General features: G+C 41.5%; 1 protein-coding gene across 8 annotated transcripts in view; it reads left to right on the plus strand.

The window, feature by feature from the left end:
• The window catches only part of ERBIN (erbb2 interacting protein), a 223,459-nt gene that overhangs the window by 188,232 nt on the left and 17,400 nt on the right, over positions 1-17,827 (plus strand). For 6 of the 8 annotated variants that reach the window (XM_077816949.1, XM_077816948.1, XM_077816947.1 and 3 more), the window contains 3 exons: positions 592-2,128; positions 15,377-15,520; positions 16,380-16,514. In XM_077816949.1, the coding sequence (XP_077673075.1) occupies positions 592-2,128; positions 15,377-15,520; positions 16,380-16,514 (1,816 nt within the window). The remainder of the gene's footprint in view (positions 1-591; positions 2,129-15,376; positions 15,521-16,379; positions 16,515-17,827) is intronic. The other 2 variants (XM_077816952.1, XM_077816953.1) reach the window with 1 other exon arrangement.

Raw genomic sequence — 17,827 nt, forward strand, 5'->3', positions numbered from 1 at the left:
TATTCAGAGGATGTTGGAGAGCAAATAGTTTAACGACACAGGTTGCAAAAAGTGGTTAGCTTTCCTTAAATATTATAATCTATGTGTTTAATGGCTAGCAGTCTATAGTTTCATAATTAAAATATGATATAACAAACTAAAATGAAAGCATTTTTTTCTCATGTTGATCTTATCTTTAGAAGTATCCAGTCAGAAATACAATTTTAATTATTTATTGCAACAAGAATGACATAAGTACAATATTGAAATATTAACTCTGAACTTTCAAGTGGAATTCTGAAATTAGGGCTGATTTTACAACCCGTTGCTAATTCAAGAGTTCTTTTTTACATGAATTGTCCATTAATTTCAGTGCAACTTGTCATGCGAGTAAGACTTGCAGGATTAGGCCTTTAGTACAGAATGTTTTTCCTAATGGGAATATAACATTATAAATTAGGTCAGCAGTTGGTCTTTTGTCTCATCATGCATCCATGGTGTGGGACTTCTGCATGATAATACACAACTTAGCTGAACCAGTACTTAAAAATAGATCAATGCTATTGGCAGCCTCTTCGGTTTTCTCAAAGAACTATCTTTTTTTTTTTTCAGGCAAGAAGATGAAAATTTTAATAGCCTTTTGCAAAATGGAGGTGAATTAAACATCACAGTAGAAGAAGAAATCAATGCGCAAGAGAAAGTTACAAATTTGCCTGAATATGAATTAAGGATTGAAGAGAGATTAGCTCTAACAGAAAAAGGTGTTGACCTAAACACAGCTACTGAGGAATCTCACAAATTAGACCAAATTAACATGAACATCAACAAACTGACTAGTGAAGATGCAATGCAACCAAGTGTTATGGAAAGATTAAAGACACAGGAAATAGTGTCGGTAACGGGCTGCTTAAACTATAACATGAAAGAAGAAACTGAGCTCTTCGAAAATAGAAATCAGTATTCTAACCTCTGTTCTATAAATAAAGTGAATGGACATTCTGAGAAAGCTCTGCGATCTCCAAGGAAGACTGAATTAAAGAGAAGCATTACAGTTGACACTGATTCTTCTGTGGATGTATGTATTTCAAAGAGCACTGAAGACCTGTCCCCACAGCGAAGTGGCCCTGTGGTGAAATCTCACAGTATCACCAACATGGACACTGGTGCTCTAAAAATTTTTGATATTGTTAATGACAGTGGATCCCAAGTGCCAAACTCAGTGGCAAAATCTGCATCTGCTGGTCCAGATGGAAAAAACATTGTCCGAAGCAAGTCTGCTACTCTTCTATATGACCAGCCTTTGCAGGTATTTCCTGGATCATCATCATCTTCTGATTTAGTATCTTGTACAAAAACATTGTTCAAGTTTGATTCAAATCACAATCCTGAAGGTGCTAATGTAGTTAGACCAGTGGCAAGTGGTGCGCAGATTTTCAGTGCACCTCAGTATAATATCCAATATAGCAGCAGTACAACAGCCAAAGACACCTTGTGGTCCCCAAAACAAAATGCCCAAATAGAACAAGGGAGCTTACCACCTCAGCGCCTATCTAGGTCAGACAGCACAGAAAGTTCTAATTACGTAAAACATTCTGCCAACATGAATTTCTCCAATCATAACAATGTTCGAGCCAATGCTGCATATAACATGCATCAAAGGATGGGTGGAAGACATTTAGAAATGTGGGCTATTCCACCGAATGATAGACTTGTTCCTGGAGCAACCAGAAATACTCTTCAGAGACAGAGCAGCATATCCTCTACAGCTTCCATAAATGTTGGTGATACTGGACCCTCAAGGCGCGCCCAGGTTCCTGAAGGGGACTACTTAACATACAGAGATTTGCATTCAATGGGAAGAGCTCCACCAATAATGTCTGGGCAACCGAGACCTCTTTCTGCAAGAACATACAGCATTGATGGTCCAAATGTACCTAGACCTCAGAGTGCTCGCCCTTCAGTGAATGAAATACCAGAAAGAACTATGTCAGTCAGTGACTTTAATTATTCACGGACTAGTCCCACAAAGAGACCAAACCCAAGGGTTAATTCTGAGCATTCTTTGTTAGACCCTCCAGGAAAAAGCAAAGTCCCTCATGACTGGCGGGAACAGGTGCTGCGACACATTGAAGCTAAAAAGTTAGAAAAGGTAAAAAATTGTTAATTATTGTTCATCTTTCTATCTTCCTGTATTATAAAAAAAGCTATGTAATCTGTATTTTGATTAATTTTTCACTTTGTAATGAAAATGTGCTCTGAAATTTTTTAAATGGGACCTGTGAACATTTTTTTCAAAAAATATAGGTAATTGTAAATTTGTTGAATGTCTCTGAGAAATATTCAGATAACGGATTATAAACGTACCCTTCCCGAAAAAAGGAAAAAAACTTATTTTCCCACATCATACTTGTTGGTTCAGTTAAACTACCTTAGAATGAACCATTACGTAACATCATTGCTTCCACCAGGGAGCCTTGCTGGACTATAGAGCCAGCCCTTAGAGGCTCAGGTAAGTGTTTTTTATTGTAGTGTAGTTTTAAAAAATTATATTAAAATATAACATATTTTGCAAGGTGATTGAAAAGTTAATGGCTTTGTAGTTTCAGTTGCATCTGAGCACCAAAGCCATACTACGTAGATATTAATCTGGAATTTAGTCTTTTGGAGTTCATGTTTGTCAGAGTCTTGAATGATCTTTTAATGCTCTGAGATAAGGCACTTAGTCATCCTGATCATGTAGTAGGTCCCAGCAGATTTTTGATATGACTGACCATTGGGGGCAAAGAGACAGTGGCTGATATTTCTGCAGCTGCTTTGCTATACCCGGAAGATAAGAGTTGATTAGCATTGTTGAACAATTGTCATCACCAAAATATATGCGGTGAGGATAGCATCTTTTAGGAACATAGTCATCCATGTTGCCCAATGTATATACAAAGCCATTTAGGAAAATATTTTCTAAATATAGGGGAGTGTGTCATTGCACTGCTGATGATACACACTACTTGTCCTTGAAAACATTTTGCCTTGGATGACATTGTCAGTCAGATGCACCAAGCTGCTTTATCCTTACCCTCAAGAAGATGAAGTCTTTCTGGTGGGTAGCGATGATCATGTTAATATTTTCCTCACCTCAATGTCCCTGCTTGTTAAGGGGATATATTTGAAGATGATAAGCAAGGTTAAAAATCTTGGCATCATATTCAAGCATGACTTTTCAATGGATGTGGAACAAAAGTGTTTTTCTGAATCTGCACAGTTTTTTTCAGGCTGTAATCTTCTTTTTATGTGATAATATCAAAACAGCAACATTAGCCCTCATGACCAAGAATCTTAATTATTATAATTCCCTCCTTGTAGGACTAAGTTGTAAACTCTGATTCAAGCCTTATCTGGGTAGGTACGTGAGCTCTGATATCATGTACATTTTAAGGATCTCACAATAGTGCTTTTTATTGTGGTGGATCCTTGAGTACCCACAGAAACTAAGGACCATCACTACGGCCCTACCAGACTCAGTCCATTTTGGTCAATTTCACAGTCATAGGATTTTTAAAATCATAAATTTCATTATTTCAGCCATCTAAATCTGAAATTTCACGGTGTTGTAATTGTATGGTATTGCCACCCTTACTTCTGTGCTGCTGCTGGCGGGATGCTGCCTTCAGAGCTGGGCACCTGGCCAACAGCTGCTGCTCTCCAATCACCCACCTCTGAAGACAGCGCAGAAGTAAGGGTTGCAAAACCGTGACCAGTGGCGGATTATTCTTTTCTGGGGCTCTGGGCCAGAGCAAGTGGGGGGCCTGCCCCACTCCTTATGCCTGCAATCACCCCCATCCCTCACCGCCTGTGCTCCCGCTGGGGAGCAGGGTCGGGGCATGGAGACTTGCCCCACTCCCTGGCAGGAGCGCCAGGCAGGTGGAGCAGAGCAAGCCCCCCTGCCCCAACCCCACTCAACAGCAGCAGAGTAGCAACCAGGGAGGCAGAGTATGGTGTGGGGGCCCCCCAATTGGCTGGTGCCCCTGGGCACAGACCCCATTGGCCCAGTAGCTAATCCATCGCTTATCATTACTCCGCTAGAATAACCTTGCGAACCCCCTGCAACTCCAGTTTGGGTCAGGACCCCCAGTTTGAGAAACGCTGGTCTCCTTCAATGAAATCTGTATAGTATAGGATAAAGGCACACAAAAGACCAGATTTCACGGTCTGTGATGCATTTTTCATGGCTGTGAATTTGGTAGGGCCCTAACCATCACAGACCTCACCACTTTCCACTCCCAGTGTAATGTGCACGTCTTCAACCTCGCCTTCTCTTGTATAAATACATAGAAGCGTAGACATAAAGAACAAAAACAACCCTACCTAAACAAAATACTACACTTTATGCACCATTCTCCCCCTGGGGATAAGATGAGAGAATGGGACGAGCTCTGCCAGTAGTGTCTGGGCAACAGAGACTTTTTTCTGCCAAAACCTATAGTACTGATGGTCCAAACAAACCAGACCTCAGAGTGCTTGCGCTTCAGTGAATGAAGTACCGGAGGGAACTATGTCAGTTTGTGACTTTACAAATGTTAGGCAGGGCACCTACTACATTACTGAACGACATCAGATAGTAGGTGATAAGGGTAGTGTAAGAACCAGAGTGTGAAATTTGCTGCCTTCACAGCTCATCCTTTTCCTCCATGTGTTTAATAACCCCTTACTTTTTTTCCTATTGGAATGGTATTGTGTAATAAATGCTGTCTCCTTAATTCTTATCCTTCCCTTCCACCAGTCTAGTTTAGTTTGTTGGAACCGCTAGGTTTATTTTTTCTTTAAGATTTAAGAGGGTGGCTTTGTTTTTATAAATAATGCTATTAGTTTTTACAGTGGTTTTTCATTCAGCAGTCTGAGCACAGTGCGGAGATGTATGTGGTTGTGTGAGAGACTTCCTCTTTCTCTGTGAGTGTGCTTTTATAGGTAGCATTTATTTTTATATTGTTTTGGTACATGATAAACATCTCAAAACCATGCCATGAATGTCAAAAGAGCCACAGATGTGCTTCTCTTGGCTGGCTTTGAGAGACGGCTGGCCAATACAATAGTGAGGAATGTGAAAATCCAGTTATTTGCTGCATGTTTCTCTGTCCCCTTCCGTTTAAGGCATTTAGGAAATAGCATTACAGTTTCCGTACCTTTTTGTTGTTGTTGTTAAGTTTTTTGTTTTTCAGGTCACTTAAATTATGGGAGTCCCATAAATCAGAAGTTGGTAGTTTCAGGTGTGCTTCTGTTTATAACTCAAAATGGGCTTTTAATTCTGTAGGAAGTTATTCTATACTGTATTCTAGACCTCTGGTATGTATGCTGGGGAAAGAAACTGTATTGTTAATTTAGAAGATCACAAATACATATTCTTTAACAAACATTTCACAACAGAGGAAATTAACAGATTAAAAGAATCTGCTGTGTTTAAGCATTGTAACGGTTACCAAATGAACAAAAAAAAAATCAGGAAATACAAATTTAAGAATAATATCTCCATCTTTAATTCATACATTGGTGCCTGTACTTTTACATAGTAGTATGGTTAAGATCACTGTTCACCTTTGCTTTGCATTACCTGACTTTCAGTGGTTTATATAACATACTTATTATTTCTATTTAGGGATTTTTAGTAAAAGTTTTCATAAATTATTTTTGTAAAGTTATAAGTTCCATAGTTTCTAAACTTATACAAGAACAATCTTTTAAAATTCTAAAACATCAAAGGCTGCCTATAAATCAAAACCAGAGAAGCTAATTCTTGTTTTGTGACACTCTTGGACATTTTCGCCTGGTGATGTAAAGGGGAAATCATTTCAAGCAGCAGTTTTCATAAGGGATCAAATGAAAGCCTGAAGTCTAGCAAATAAGATTAATGACTAACTTCAACATAGCAATGAATATTGTAAGCCAATTTAAATCACGTAAGGGATATGCTCCTATCATAATTGAGCAACCTGAAACTATGCAACGAGAGGAAAAATGATAGCTAAGACCTTTTTGAAAATAGATCTTCATATAGAGACTTGAAAATTCAATAAAAATTGTTCGATTGTTCACTACACTACGTTACTTTTTTTTGTAAGTGGAAGAAAGTCTCTTCAAGTGTATTCCACGTCTGGAGTGCATGCATCCCATCCACACAAGACTGGAATTTTTTGTGTGTGTAGCATTGTGCATTGCAGCCACATATGTGTCCTACACGCACCCCGATGTGCCGTATCTAAGGTTATAAAGCAGTCCCATTCCTCTATCCTGGAGTTGGCCAAAACCTCACCCAGGTCCTCTGAAGAGAGAAGACATAAGGAGCACTGTTTGCATTGTACTCTCTCTCTCGTCCTGAGCCTATACAGCCTAGGAGGCAATTCAAGACCCAGATCAGGTTCTGCTGATGCCTCGCCACTGAGCGACCACTGACCAGTCTGAGCAAACTCTCCAGGAGTCATTGATAGTCCTGTGATTGGATCAAAACACTCAGCACTGAAGTCAGCAGTGCAGGAGTGCTCTTCAGACCGCCTGGCACCAGAAAGTGTTCTGATCTAGATGCTGCCTTTGGTACTGAAAATCTCAGCACTGATCGCTTCGAGTCCACATTTGACAATACCAGCCAGCCTTCCCCCCTCTTCTTCATGATACCTACATGCTTCACCAGTACTGGGAGACTTGGCAGTTTCAGATCAGCCTGAGTCTCTATTGCTGTCTTCTACTAAGAAACTATCGTCACAGGTTGCGAACCTTGCACTGCAACGACAGGAGCTGCCTCGTCCCTCTCGAGCACATGAGAGAGATGCTCCACCTGTGGAGGAGATGTATTCCTTCTCCTCCTTGGCCTCAGAGGATTAGGTGATAGGCAACACACCCCAGAATGATATGACCCTAGCCTGTGTGAAAGGACAATCAGAGACCACTCCCACAAGAGAGACTATGGAGATGTCTTTGAGCTGTATCCTGCATGATACTTAACCTTGCCTGTACCCCCTTTCCAGAATCCCATGCATTTGTGGTCCTTTTGGGCACTCTACTCTCAGGATTCCAACAGCCCCTCAGGAGATGAAGGCAAGGTCACCCTCTCTTTTGGGACCGCAAGAAAGCCACCCCAGTCAGCTGCCTCCTAATGCAGAGAGGGAGCAGGAGGACTTACAGGAAACAGAAGCCAAAAATCTCCTCCTCTTTGCCAGACAAAAGCCGACCTCAGTTGTTCTAATTCAATCTGACAATCAATAGATTTTCCAGTAACTCCTCAGGAGAATGGTGGACACCCTGGAAATTCTGGTCAATATACTGCAAGAGTAATCACACAAACTTCTTGACAGCCTGCACTTATTGGCCCCTGCTAAATTGGCAATGCTATTAAATGATGGCACTTGGAACCAGCCAGAAGACTTTGGCAGACTCCTGCCTCAGAAGCACCTACATCTAAAAGAAAGCAGACCTGCCCTATCAGGTCCCCATCAAAAGTTTTGAATATTTCTATAACTATTCAACACCAGAGGTCCAAGAGAGGTCCAAGAAACAGGATGAACCTAAAGCGACTCCCAGGAAAAAGCCCCCTTAAAAAAAAAAAAAGCTAACCTCTTTGTAGGTGATTGAACAATATGACTTCTGACCAAAGTTCACTGCCACTTACCAAGCACTCCTCGCTAAATGAGACTTCCTGACTTGGGATCACATATCTCAATTTGCGACAGATAAAAATCCCTAGTGCAGGAAGGACAGCTGGTTGCATGGATCTCATTACAGGTCTCTCTTGACACTTCTCATATGGTGGCCTGTGGTATTGCTACAGCAGTAATAATGCACAGGGCCTCCTGGTTGTAGTCCCTTTGAGGAATCCGCAACTGGTGGGGTTCTTCACACACTGAAGGATTCAAGAGCGACTTTGTGCTCCCTGGGCATGTATGCTCTGGTTCCCAGAAAGAAACTGTACAAGTCTCAACTCTGTCAGATGCAGAGGCAACCATCCTCATATTATTTACAGTCAGCAGAGATCTTCCAAGCCGTGGAGGAAGAGGTTCCAGATGAGGAGATATAATCCCAAAATTTGACTAAACTAAACTGTAGCCATTCTAGGTGTATTTAGCTACTATTAATTAAAAGCCTGTTCCTCCTCCATTACACACCTTCCATCAACCTCATAATAGTAGGTTTGATGGTGTGGTTAAGCGTCTTGCAGAGACAAATTTTCTCACCTTTGGGAATTGTTTGTTTGTTTCAGGAGACATGGAATCAGATGGTCTGGATCAGTGGATCCTGGGGAATGTGGAGAAGGGATATTCCATCCCATTCTAGTCCCTTCCATCTGGGACCCTTCTCACAAGATATTGCTCAGGAGGGAAATGGACTCCCTCATAGCCGGTGTAGTGCAGAAAGGGGGATGGTACCCTATCCTGGAACACAAACAACTCAACAAGTTCAGGATGGTGACCCTCGCATCCATAATCACTACTGGATTCTCAAGACTGGTTCACAACGCTCGTCTTACAAGACACACACTTTCATATTGCAACACTCCTGCCTCACAAGAAATATCTCCGGTTTCTTGGGGGAAAAGTCTCACTACCAGTACAGAGTGCTTCCCTTTGGCCTCCATGTGGCACAGGGTCTTCATCAAATGCCTGGTAGTCATGGTTGCACATCTGAAAAGAGAAGGAATTCAGATCTATGCTTACCTCAATGACTGACTGGTCTGAGGTCAGTCACCTCAGTATAACTCCATCTGAGCAGTCCTGGCTCTTTTTGCCATGTTGGCCCTCAGAGTCAAGTCAGACTGTAGACTTCATAAGGAGCAGTGTTGAACTCCTCACTGGTGAAGGCCTGCCTGCCCACAGGACAGATTTCTTATCATTCTAATTCTCAGGTCAGATAGCTTCAGTCTCACCTGACAATCTGAAACTCATTGGTCCCAGGGTTTCACGCATCTGTGCAGTACAGTTTGCCAGATTTCACCTATGTTCCATACAAGGGTTCTTGAGATTAGTGTATCAACCAGGCAGATACCACTGAGACATGCTATTCACATTTCTCCAGGAAGTCCTCTCCTTGATCGATTGGTGGAAGGACCCTCTACATGTGTGCAGCACGGTGCCCTTCTCCATCTCTTCCCAGCATAACTAGTGACATGAATCTTCAGTAGGATGGAGAGCTCATCGGGGCCGCTTCAGATCCAAGGCTTCCATTCCACCCAAGAGGCCAGGCTTCACATAAACATCCTGGAACTGAGAGCCATTCAGCTGACATGCATAGCCTTCTTCCCATTTCTTTGAGATGCCACAGTACAGATGCTCATTGACAACACCACAGCAACGTACTGTATTGACCACAGGAATGCTTTCACTATCACAGTTGTGCCAGGAGCCAAACCACCTTTGAGAATGGTGTATCAGTCACCATGTATCAGTCACCATGTCACATCAGTAGCATTACATCATTCTGGTCTACAAAACAGCTTCGCAGACCAACTCAGTCGTCAGTACTCAGCCATGAATGATCACCCAAGGACTCCATGCTGTGAGACCTCTTTTTGCACCTGTGGGCTTCCAGTTTTGGGCCGGTTTGCCATCTGACCAGTAAAAGAAGTGCCTCAGATTCTGTTCCAGGGGAGGAGCCAGTCCCAGCTCCCCTTCAGATGCATTTCTGATTGTGTGGTCACCGGGACTCATGTATGCCTATTCCCCAATTCCTCTGATACAGAGATTCCCTGGGAAGATCAGATAAGCTGGGGCTCTGGTAATAAGGATAGCCCCAGCATGGCCCAGGCACTTTTGGTTCTCAGACCTCATAAACCTGTTGTCATGGCTCCTGATCATGCTCCCTGAAACACACCCTGAGATAATACACAACCAGGTAGAAAAGTCCTTCACCTGAACTTAGCACCTCTCCATCTCACAGCATGGCTGATGGCTGCTGTATAGCATTTCAAAACATCCTGATTTGCAGCAGAAAAGATTCCACCAGACTGACCTATGCTGCTGAATAGAAGAGATTATCTATCTGAGTGCTGGAGAATAATTTCACTTCTTTGGAAGCACCAGTGACTGCCATCCTGGACTGTTTCCTCATCTAAAAGCATTTGGACCCTTCCATCTGTTCTGTCAAGTACATTTGGCAGCCGTCTCTGCCCATGATCCTCTGATGGAAGGCCACACCTTCTGTTATCCGATAGTGTCTTGTCAAAGGTATCCTCCATAGTTTCCCACCAGTTAGAAAGATGCCGCCCTCTTGGGACCTGTGCTTTGTCTTCACAGCTTTGATGGAACCTCTTTTAGAGCCTACGGCAACCTGTTCCTTATACCACTTTTCTATGAAGACCTCCTTCCTATGGCCATAACCTCAGCCTGAAGAGATTCAGGCCCGTATGGTGGGTCCACCTTAAACAGTATTCCACAAAGACAAAGTAACTTTTTTAAAATCTCATCTAAAGTTTTTACCCAAAGTGGTTTGATTTTCATCTTAACCAAATGATCCATTTACTTGTCTTCTTTCCCAAATCTCACACCACCCAGGGAGAGCTGAATCATGGAAGGTTAGGGTTGGAAGAGACCTCAGGTGGTCATCTAGTCCAACCGCCTGCTCAAAGCAGGACCAACCCGAACTAAATCATCCCAGCCAGGGCTTTGTCAAGCCAGCCTTAAAAACCATTGAGGAAGGAGATTCCACCACCTCCTTAGGTAACCCATTCCAGTGCTTCACCACTCTCTCCAGTTGAAATAGTGTTTCCTAATATCCAACATAGACCTCCCCTACTGCAACTTGAGACTCCTTGTTCTGTCATCTGCCACCACTGAGAACAACCAAGCTCCATCCTCTTTGGGAACCCCCCTTCAGGTAGTTGAAGGCTGCTATCAAATCCCTCCTCACTCTTCTCTTCTGCAGACTAAATAAGCCCAGTTCCCTCGGCTTCTCCTGATAAGTCACGTGCTCCAGCCCCCTAATCATGTTTGTTGCCCTCTGCTGGACTATCTCCAGTTTGTCCACATCCTTTCTGTAGTGCGGGGCCCAAAACTGGACTCAGTACTCCAGATGCGGCCTCACCATTGCTGAATAGAGGGGAAGAATCATTTCCCTCGGTCTGCTGGCAGTGCTCCCACTAATGCAGCCCACTGTGCTGTTAGCCTTCTTGGCAACAAGGGCACGCTGCTGACTCATGTCCAGCTTCTCATCCACTGAAATCCCCAGGTCCTTTTCTGTGGAACTGCTGCTTAGCCAATTGGTCCCCAGCCTCGTCCATGGGATTCTTCCGTCTTAAGTGCAGGACTCTGCCCTTGTCCGTGTAGGACCTCATCAGATTTCTTTTGGCCCAATCCTCCAATTTGTCTACGTCACTCTGGACCCTATCCCTATCCTCCAGCATATCTACCTCTCCCTCCAGCTTAGTGTCATATGCGAACTTGCTGAGGGTGCAATCCATCCCATCATCCAGATCATTAATGAAGATGTTGAACAAAACTGGCCCCAGGACCGACCCCTGGGTACTCCACTTGATACCAGCTGCCAGCTAGACGTTGAGCTGCACCTTCAACATTGTCATGTCTCTTCCTACTGTCTAGGAGGGCTCTTAAAAGGCTTTGTTGTGTCTAGATTGTTCCTAGCATTTGCTGACAGAATGAAGGGTCAACCTATCTTCAGCCAAATACTTTCAAAATGGGTCTCAGATCGTATTAAGACAAACTATGTGGTGACTCATTTGGACCCATTCCACAAGAACTCAGACAACCTCTGCAATTTTCCTGCAAGGTGTCCCAGTCTTAGAGATTTGCTGAGCAGCTACCTGGAGTTCAGTTCACACCTTCGCCCAGCACTATTCCCTAGTGTAGATCTCCCTGTCTGAAGCCTGCTTTGTCATGCAGTCTTTTTTCCAGTAAACTCTAGTAGTGCTTGCTGTCTCCATGCAAGTTATCACTTGAGTAATCCGGAGTGGAATACATGTGGACAATCACTTGAAGAAAGACGTTTCTACAGTAATTCTGGCTTTTCAAGATGTGTTAGGCACATGTTTTCCATGACCTGCCCTCCTTTCCTGCTATTGGGGAATCCTTGCTAAATTATATTTGGCGTAAATAAAGAAGCTGGAGATTTGATGCAGCTGCCAAATCCTTTATGCCCTTGGCGAAGGAGTGCTGGGAAGGCACACAGGCCACAACAGACACTGCTACTCAGAAAGGTTCTGGTGTTACATGTGAACCAGAAGTGGACCATTTGGACAACACATCACAAAAAATCAGTTACTTTACCCATAGAAGCCATTCCTTTTTCCTTATAATGTAAAGCTGCTCTCTAGTGGTCACAAATAAGTGTGTATATATAAGCTGCCAAGAAATATTTGATCATCCATGCCCTGGGTGTGTTTCGTTTTGTTTTTTTGTTTTTTTGTTTTTTTTAGCTTCTTGCACAGATTGAGCTTTATTCTGTTTTAAAAGCCTTTAATCTTTTTCACCAAATTGTCTTTAAGGATATGGATTACTTAAATGTACTTTACATCATGTCAGGGTAGTGTTTCTGTATTTATCTTAAAAAGAAAAGGAGTACTTGTGGCACCTTAGAGACTAACCAATTTATTTGAGCATGAGCTTTCGTGAGCTACAGCTCACTTCATCGGATGCATACTGTGGAAACTGCAGCAGACTTTATATATACACAGAGAATATGAAACAATACCTCCTCCCACCCCACTGTCCTGCTGGTAATAGCTTATCTAAAGTGATCATCAGGTTAGGCCATTTCCAGCACAAATCCAGGTTTTCTCACCCTCCACCCCCCCACACAAATTCACTCTCCTGCTGGTGATAGCCCATCCAAAGTGACAACTCTTTACACAATGTGCATGATAATCAAGTTGGGCCATTTCCTGCACAAATCCAGGTTCTCTCACTCCCTCACCCCCCTCCAAAAACCCATCCCCATACACACACAAACTCATTTGTGTGTGGGGGGGGTGGAGGGTGAAAAAACCTGGATTTGTGCTGGAAATGGCCTAACCTGATGATCACTTTAGATAAGCTATTACCAGCAGGACAGTGGGGTGGGAGGAGGTATTGTTTCATATTCTCTGTGTATATATAAAGTCTGCTGCAGTTTCCACGGTATGCATCCGATGAAGTGAGCTGTAGCTCACGAAAGCTCATGCTCAAATAAATTGGTTAGTCTCTAAGGTGCCACAAGTACTCCTTTTCTTTTTGCGAATACAGACTAACACGGCTGTTACTCTGAAACCTGTATTTATCTTGTTGCAAGTTCCCATTTTAAGTATTTAACTGAAACAAATCTATTTGAATTGTGAGACAGTACACTGTGTTCAGTGGAGGAGATGGTGAAGAGGAAGAAGAAACATAGTTTTGGAGGGTTTGGCGTATCTCCACCAGGAGACCTGATGCTCTTGTAGAGAGAGAACAAAATGTTGCCATGGATCCATGAGCACAGGAGTGGATCATAGGTTTCTATTCAGAGGGTGCTCATGGCTACATTGGCAGATTTCCTTTAGCTTCCTGGTGACCATAAAAATCAGTTGAAAAACCTCCTCTTTTTAACTCATTCCTCTGCTTTTCCCAAAGAAATAATGTGTAAATACCTTCTTTGCTTAATTCAACTGTTCAAGGTGTTCTTAATCTTTTGTTAGCATTTACTATGATTTGTTAGTCAGAATGGGAGCAGAATGATGTCAATTAAATCATTTTTTGGCACGTGTATGTTTTAACTATGTGGTCAGTACCTCAAAGTCTTAATGCTTTTTTCATTAGCTCAGACAACATCAGTGGCCTGCATCTGTAATGTTTCCGTGATAGAAATCTTCAAGGCTGCCACCTGGACTTTTGCCCACATGTTTACACAGCACTATTTTTTATTTTATTTGTCATTTAGATCTCATGCCCACTTTGGAAGGGTAATACTGCAATCCTTGTTTAATTAGGACTCTTTCCTGGGGGTTGGAATGCTTTGCTAGAGTCCCACAAATGGGAATATGTTGAGACCACCTTAAATGATAGAGGTTATTTGAAGAAAGGTAACTGTGGTTTTCTTAAAGTTGCCTTAGCAGATTCTCACCCATCTCACGCTGCTCACCCATCTTCCCCTTTCCTTTGGTATTGTATTTCCAGGCTTAGCAAAACAAAATGAGACAGCTGGGGACTGTACAGCCTCTTATGTCCTGGGTTCTAAACAGTTGGTGCTGTAAGAACCACCGTGTAGTCCCAATGGGCATTGCTGATTTAGTAGGTTCCCAGTGGTCAGTGGCGTTGGATGGAGCATCCCACAAGTGTAATGTAGTGGGAATGCTCATAGTAGTGTAGTGTCTGGTGACTAGTATGCATTCCAAAAATCAGTATTGTATGTGCATTTAAAAACAAACAAACAAAAAAAAAGTATTCACCCACAATGGTTATAGTATTTTGTAGTCCAATTATAAGTTTGGAACTTTTTGTGAGACCTTTTCTAACTGAAAACAATTACACAGGAATTTCATAGAAACAAACAAAAATGCATTTCCTGGCTTTTGATGTTTTGTGGCATATCCTTAACATTATGAATGTAATTTTTTGTACACAAATATTGTCACGCAAAGGATTCAGTGTCAGTGTTTAAATAGGTGTCTAGTTCATTTGTCAGTTTGGTTAATTTTGGGACTTTCCCCTTCTTTATTTTGGATATTCCTGTTCTTTCATTTGTTTTGGCAAGACAAAACTTCATGGGGGCAAGGCGGTAATGCTCTTGCTGCTTTTTTTTTTAAACCATTGCCAGTACTACAGAGGTCAATATTGCAAGGTACTGTAGCTTTAAAAAAAAAAAAAAGCCTCCAAGTTTTCTTGAACTTACATTCCCTGCTAGGTAAATCTCTGCTCAGTAAATTTGTCTGAGTGCATGTTATTTATTTCGTGTTACTTTTGTGTTGGTAGAAAAAACAAACAAAATGTCTGTGTCTGAAAAAATTTTCATTGTTGGACAAATAATCTTGAAAACTGTTGAGACAAAATAATGGCTCTGCTGAGAATGAAATAATTTCAGCACAAGTGCATCTTGGCTGTCAGTTTTTCCTTTCCACCAACATACCTATTGGATATGTTGAAAATAATTAAGGTATGACAATTTAGATGAGTTAAACATCTATATTGTTTTCCTGACACATATACATCTGAATGGCCTTATGAACATGTAATTTTGTATGTGTACTATGTTAGGTTGCATGTTGATTTATCGTAAATAAATGTAAATAGAGTGTCACTGAGGTTTTTTGTACTTCACGATGCCACAGCTAATTTAATTGCATGGTATTTATTTTTGCATGATATGGAATATATGTCTGTATAAGTCTGTGTATAACATGTCCTGTGGTTTATGCATGCTGCACTAATCTCTATGTTAAATCTGTCCCCTCTTTATTCAGAGCATGCTGTCTAGGTCCTTTAATTCCAATTATGCTGCAGTTAGCAGCTTTCACTATGGCAGCTCTAGGGATCTGCATGGCAGCCAGAGTAGTGTTGCCTTGAGTGTTGCAGACAGAAGAGGTTCTGGTGTGCACATTGTTCGTGTGAGTACCTACAGTAGGCTATTGCAATATATAGAGGGGAAAAAGGAAACATGAAATATGTCTTTAAATCAATAATTAGTTTTGTCCTTTTATACGTGGAAAGCACAGTCATAATTATAAAAATAGTTTAAACTTGTGTTATGAATTCCTGGGCACTGAACCTAAACATTTAAATTGCCTTGCGTTCATATGCTCTACCTTCTTTACAAGGCATTACAACTTACAAAACAAATTGTTTTTCTAATTGGCTTCCGCATGCGATCTAAGATTATTTTCTGTTTTGTCCTCCTCTGTAACCAGATCTGTAGATGATGATCCTTTTATTCTGAATTTGATCCAGGTCTAAAGAGACCCAAGTTGGGGTTTACCCATTTATTTTCAATATTTGGTAAAGTAAACCTTATTTAAAGATGTCTGGAGGCAGTCAAGCAAATTAAGTTGATATGTAGGTTGGAAAGAAAGATGAAGGTAGTTTCAAGACTGAACAACCTGAATGAAGATCTGGTGTTTAAATCTACCAGAATTAAGTCAACGAGAGATTTGTTTTAATCCTGTAAGTCCATGCATAGCAGCCATGGACATTTGTTCACCTTTCTTGTGAACCATCTGTGTTATGTGGCTTTAAGAACTTGAACAGTTGTAATTTTTTTTTTTTGAAAGTTGGGTTAAATTTTATGGATCTCTCAGACTTGATTAATAGGATTAAGTTCTGCATGCAAACTCAGATGATATGATTAGCATCCTTACAAGCAAAAATAAATGTAAAAATTGAGCAATTTTTTCTAATATTTTAAGCAATATTGAGTCATTTTGATGATTTGAAGAAATATTTGCTTACTTATTTCTGTGCTGTTTAAAGCATCCCCAGATATCCACCCCAGGAGAGCCATGCCAAGAGGATGTATTCATTTCAGGACAGCAGAACTACTCATCTAGCACACTTAATCTCAAAGATGTTCCTCCAGACAGCATGAAGAAAATAGCTGCACAGGTAGTGAGTAATACGATATCATATTTGGATAAGTTATCCTTTGCAAAAATGTATATCTGAAACATGGTGGAGTAGTTAGCACTTAAAATTGGTAATTTGTTTTTAAATCTAAAACGTTATTTGATTTTCATCCATGTATTTGTGGTGAAATGATAAATCATATGGCATTAAAAGATCATTCTTGAAATAAGAAATCATCTCATTGGGACAACTGAGTGATTTGTTGTTTTATTTTCTTCTGGTCAGGGAAAGTTAATGGGGAAGGTTTTTAATAATAGGTTTCCCAATAACAGAGGGTCTGCATGTTGCTTGCAGAATTCTGCATGTGGCAGACAATTTCAGAACAGTAAACAAAGCAGAATAAATTTTTTAAAAAACATGTCAGCATTTATTTTTATATCATGGTAAAATTGGGTTAATAAACTGCAGACACCAGAGAGTGAAATTCTGTATTCCTCTCTGAGGCACAGTACAGAATTTGCAGCTGGGGATGAAGTACTTAGGCCTGGTCTACACTGGGGAGAGGATCGATCTAAGTTACGCAACTTCAGCTACGTGAATAATGTAGCTGAAGTTGATGTACTTAGATCTACTCACCCGCGGTGTCTTCACTGCGGTGAGTCGACTGCTGCTGCTCCCCTGTCGACTCCGCTTGCGCCAATGGAGTAGAAGAGTTGACGGGAGAGCGCTCGGGGGTCGATTTATCACGTCTAGATTAGATGCAATAAATCAACCCCTGCTGGATCGATCGCTGCCACCAATCTGGTGGATAGTATAGACATACCCTAAGGGAGCTTTAAGCCATCTTTGCACCCTTCCGTTTCTGGGTTACTCTGGGAGCTTGAGACATTTCCACTACATCTTAAAGAGCCCCGGAGAGCCAAAGTTATAACAGCTTCCTGGGCTGTCGTATGAGTCGTAGCACTGCCCAGAATCACCTCAGTGTGGCTGTGACTCTGACATGCCCCTACAGCCTTGCCTCCAGCACCACTCCCTAAGCCAAAGCATTTGTGGGCATCTTTATGGGGGAAATCCTCCTCCAACTAGATATGGGACTTGTGTGGCCCCTTTATTCTACTCCAGCCCGTTTATGCAGTATAAAGGGGCCAGAACAGGGGAGAACATCTTATCCTAGAACTGCGGTGACTTCCAACAAACCCTTGATCAACAAACAAGGGTTCATTCTGTGTAGTATGGAATTTGGTTAATAAGATAGATAAATCACAAAACATACCGTTGTAAAAAAAAAAACAAAAAAACAGTTAAACCTTCTACTTATCCTAAATTATACAGACAAAAATATTACATCAAGTAGT

Source organism: Eretmochelys imbricata, chromosome 5 (assembly GCF_965152235.1).
Source record: "Eretmochelys imbricata isolate rEreImb1 chromosome 5, rEreImb1.hap1, whole genome shotgun sequence".
NCBI classification, from domain to species: Eukaryota; Metazoa; Chordata; order Testudines; family Cheloniidae; genus Eretmochelys; species Eretmochelys imbricata.